General features: G+C 50.8%; 1 protein-coding gene across 1 annotated transcript in view; it reads left to right on the top strand.

Moving 5' to 3' along the window:
- Window positions 1-1,308: 1,308 nt before the first annotated feature.
- Window positions 1,309-2,743, top strand: part of LOC119324699 (1-aminocyclopropane-1-carboxylate oxidase homolog 4-like) — an 8,113-nt gene continuing 6,678 nt past the window's right edge. The window contains exon 1 of the mRNA XM_037598470.1: window positions 1,309-2,166. Within this exon, the coding sequence (XP_037454367.1) occupies window positions 1,321-2,166 (846 nt within the window). The 5' untranslated portion in view covers window positions 1,309-1,320. The remainder of the gene's footprint in view (window positions 2,167-2,743) is intronic.

Below are 2,743 nucleotides of genomic sequence, written 5' to 3' on the forward strand. Positions count from 1 at the left end.
TTGTCTTTTTACGGCGAGTTGGTGCGTGGACACTCAGGCCTGAGTGGACATGGCGTATATTGGGATGATTGTTGCTGCTGCCTTGTGAGTTCAGTCTCCGCAGGTGTTCCTTCGCCTATTCTGAGTATTGTTATTTTTTCGCCTAATTGTGCTTTATTTTGTAGTTCATTTTTTGTGATGTTCAAGTTTTTAGGCATGGGTCGTGATGGCTGAAAAGATGGGACCTAATCGGCTTCGGATTGGTGCTGGCCTATGTTTTTTTGCATGCTTGGTGCGGTAGGGATTCTTTTTCCTGGATAGTGTTGTTACAATTCCTGCTTTGCCGGTGGTTCCTAATCGGCTTGATGTTATATGTTTCACTGATTTACTGCGCTCATCTATTTATAGGCGATCCATTTTCACCTATGCCTCATCTGCTTGTGGAACTGTTCTTTCTGCGTCATTGGTTATTTTGTGTGCGATTCGTACATTATTCATTGGTACTTTCTTTTGGATCTATTCCCTTGACTCTTCCTATTGGGTTCGCCGGTACTTTCTTCACACGGGTCGAGCATGCCTTAAATCGCTTACAAATTAGGCGGCGACAAGGCGCGGCAGAGCGTGGCGGCCGTTCTAGTAGAAGTAAATTAGTGTCCCATTCTCACTTACGTGGTTCCATTAGTTGGTTGACCCACCGAAGTCTAGACCTCTTGATGAAATTTGCTCATTTGAGCCCCTCTTTCCTCGGGACCCATCGGTCTCTCTGGATTTGGATACCATTTCCGAATTTCGACCCTCTTCATCAATTGATGAAGTTATTTAGGGGTTCTTTGCATTTTTTAATTTGCAATTATCCATTGGTCTACTTGGTTTAGGATACTTTTACCAGTTCCGATCCTCTTCATTAGCTGACGAAGAATTTTTTATGGGTTCTTTGCATTGTTTAGTTTGCAATTATCCATTGTCTCCTTGATTTGGATACCTTTACCATTTCCGATTCTTTTCGTCAGTTGATGAAGTTTTCTAGGGTTTTTTTTTTGCATTGTTTAGTCTGGAGTTGCATCAGAAGGCTGCATAATTTTTTAAAACTTATTATTTTGAGAAAAGAAGGGAGTCAATTTTTTTTGAGACAAAGAAGGCCGTAATTTTTTTTTTGAGACAAAGAAGGCCGTAGTTTGATCTCTGGCCCACCTGGCTGCCATAATTTGGTCTGGCCCAATTCGTGTCGCTGGTCAAATTCTAGGGGCATGTCAGCTTCAAGGCACGTCAATCCCGCTTCTCGCCTGCATCATCTCCGCTCGTCAAACTCAACGGGACGCACGCAACGCGAACGCGACGACCATGGCCGCGTCCTCCGCCGCAGCCTCCTCGAAGTCCGACCGCGCGGCCCTCCTCAAGGCCTTCGACGAGTCCCGCACCGGCGTCCGCGGCCTCGTCGAGTCCGGCGTCTCCACCGTCCCCGACCTCTTCGTCCACCCCGACCCCTACGCCTCCGTCCCGCTTGCTCCCCCGGGCATCTCCATCCCCGTCGTTGACCTTTCCCTCCCCGCGCACCTCGTAGCCGCCGCCACCGCGGCGGCCGCCCGCGACTGGGGCTTCTTCCACCTCGTCAACCACGAGGCCCTCGTCCCCTCCGGCCACCCCGCGAGGGCCCTCGCCGCGGTGTGCGCCTTCAACGAGCTCCCCGCCCTCGAGCGCGCCGCGCACTACGGCCGGGCCTTGTCCGGCGGGGTCAGCTACTCCTCGAACGTCGACCTGTTCCAGTCCCCCGCGGCGAGCTGGCGCGACACCGTCCAGGTGATGTTCGGGCCTACGCCGCCCAACACCGAACGCATACCGTCGGTGTGCCGCTCTGAAGTCATCGAGTGGGAAGTACATGCCGCCGCGGTGGCCCGTGCCGTGATGGCGCTGCTCTCCGAGGGGCTTGGGCTCGGGGGTGCGGCGCTGGAGGAGACCTCGTGCCTGGAGGGGAAGCTCATGGTCTGCCATTACTACCCGGTGTGCCCCGAGCCTGAGCGCACCATGGGCTTAGTCCCGCACACCGACCCCGGCGTGCTCACCGTCCTTGCGCAGGACGGCGTTGGTGGTTTGCAGGTGAAGCACACCAATGGGGACGGGGAGAGCTTCTGGGTGGACGTGAAGCCTGCACCGGGCGCGCTTGTGATCAATGTCGGGGACCTCTTGCAGGTATAATGCACCCTGTCACTGTCCAAATGCTCGCAACTGGATTCAGTTCTAAATACAGTCGGTAGCAACTTTGTTCAAGTTACATCTGAATTATCTAAAGCACGCACGCTACCAATTCAGCTCAATCCAGATGATTTAAGAACAGGAGGACAAATACTTGGTAGTGCGCATCTCTCATGAAAACTGGAAAGGCAATGGTTTGATTTTCGAAAATGCTAAGAAATCTGACATTGGAATTTTAGGCATGGCAAATCGAACGTTTTTCATGCCAATTTATGTTGGCGCGAGGATGGTGATTTGCATCCATTGCTTGAATTTTGATACTTTTTTCGTCTCATATTAATTGACGCTCAAACGGATGTATCTAGACACGGTAGGAGCACTTTACAGCTCAACGCAGTTCAACTCAACATTACACTTGAGTTGGATATGATGTCGTGTTAGTGGTAGATAGTAAGCGGGAATAGTCAATGGATTATTGCTTTCAGGATCACATTAATAAAGGATTTGGACCAGTTTCATAATCTCATTTTTCGCGAATACGCTAGAGAGCGTATCATTTCATTGATAGGAAGGA

The sequence above is a fragment of the Triticum dicoccoides genome, chromosome 6B (assembly GCF_002162155.2).
Source record: "Triticum dicoccoides isolate Atlit2015 ecotype Zavitan chromosome 6B, WEW_v2.0, whole genome shotgun sequence".
In the NCBI taxonomy this organism is placed as follows: Eukaryota; Viridiplantae; Streptophyta; class Magnoliopsida; order Poales; family Poaceae; genus Triticum; species Triticum dicoccoides.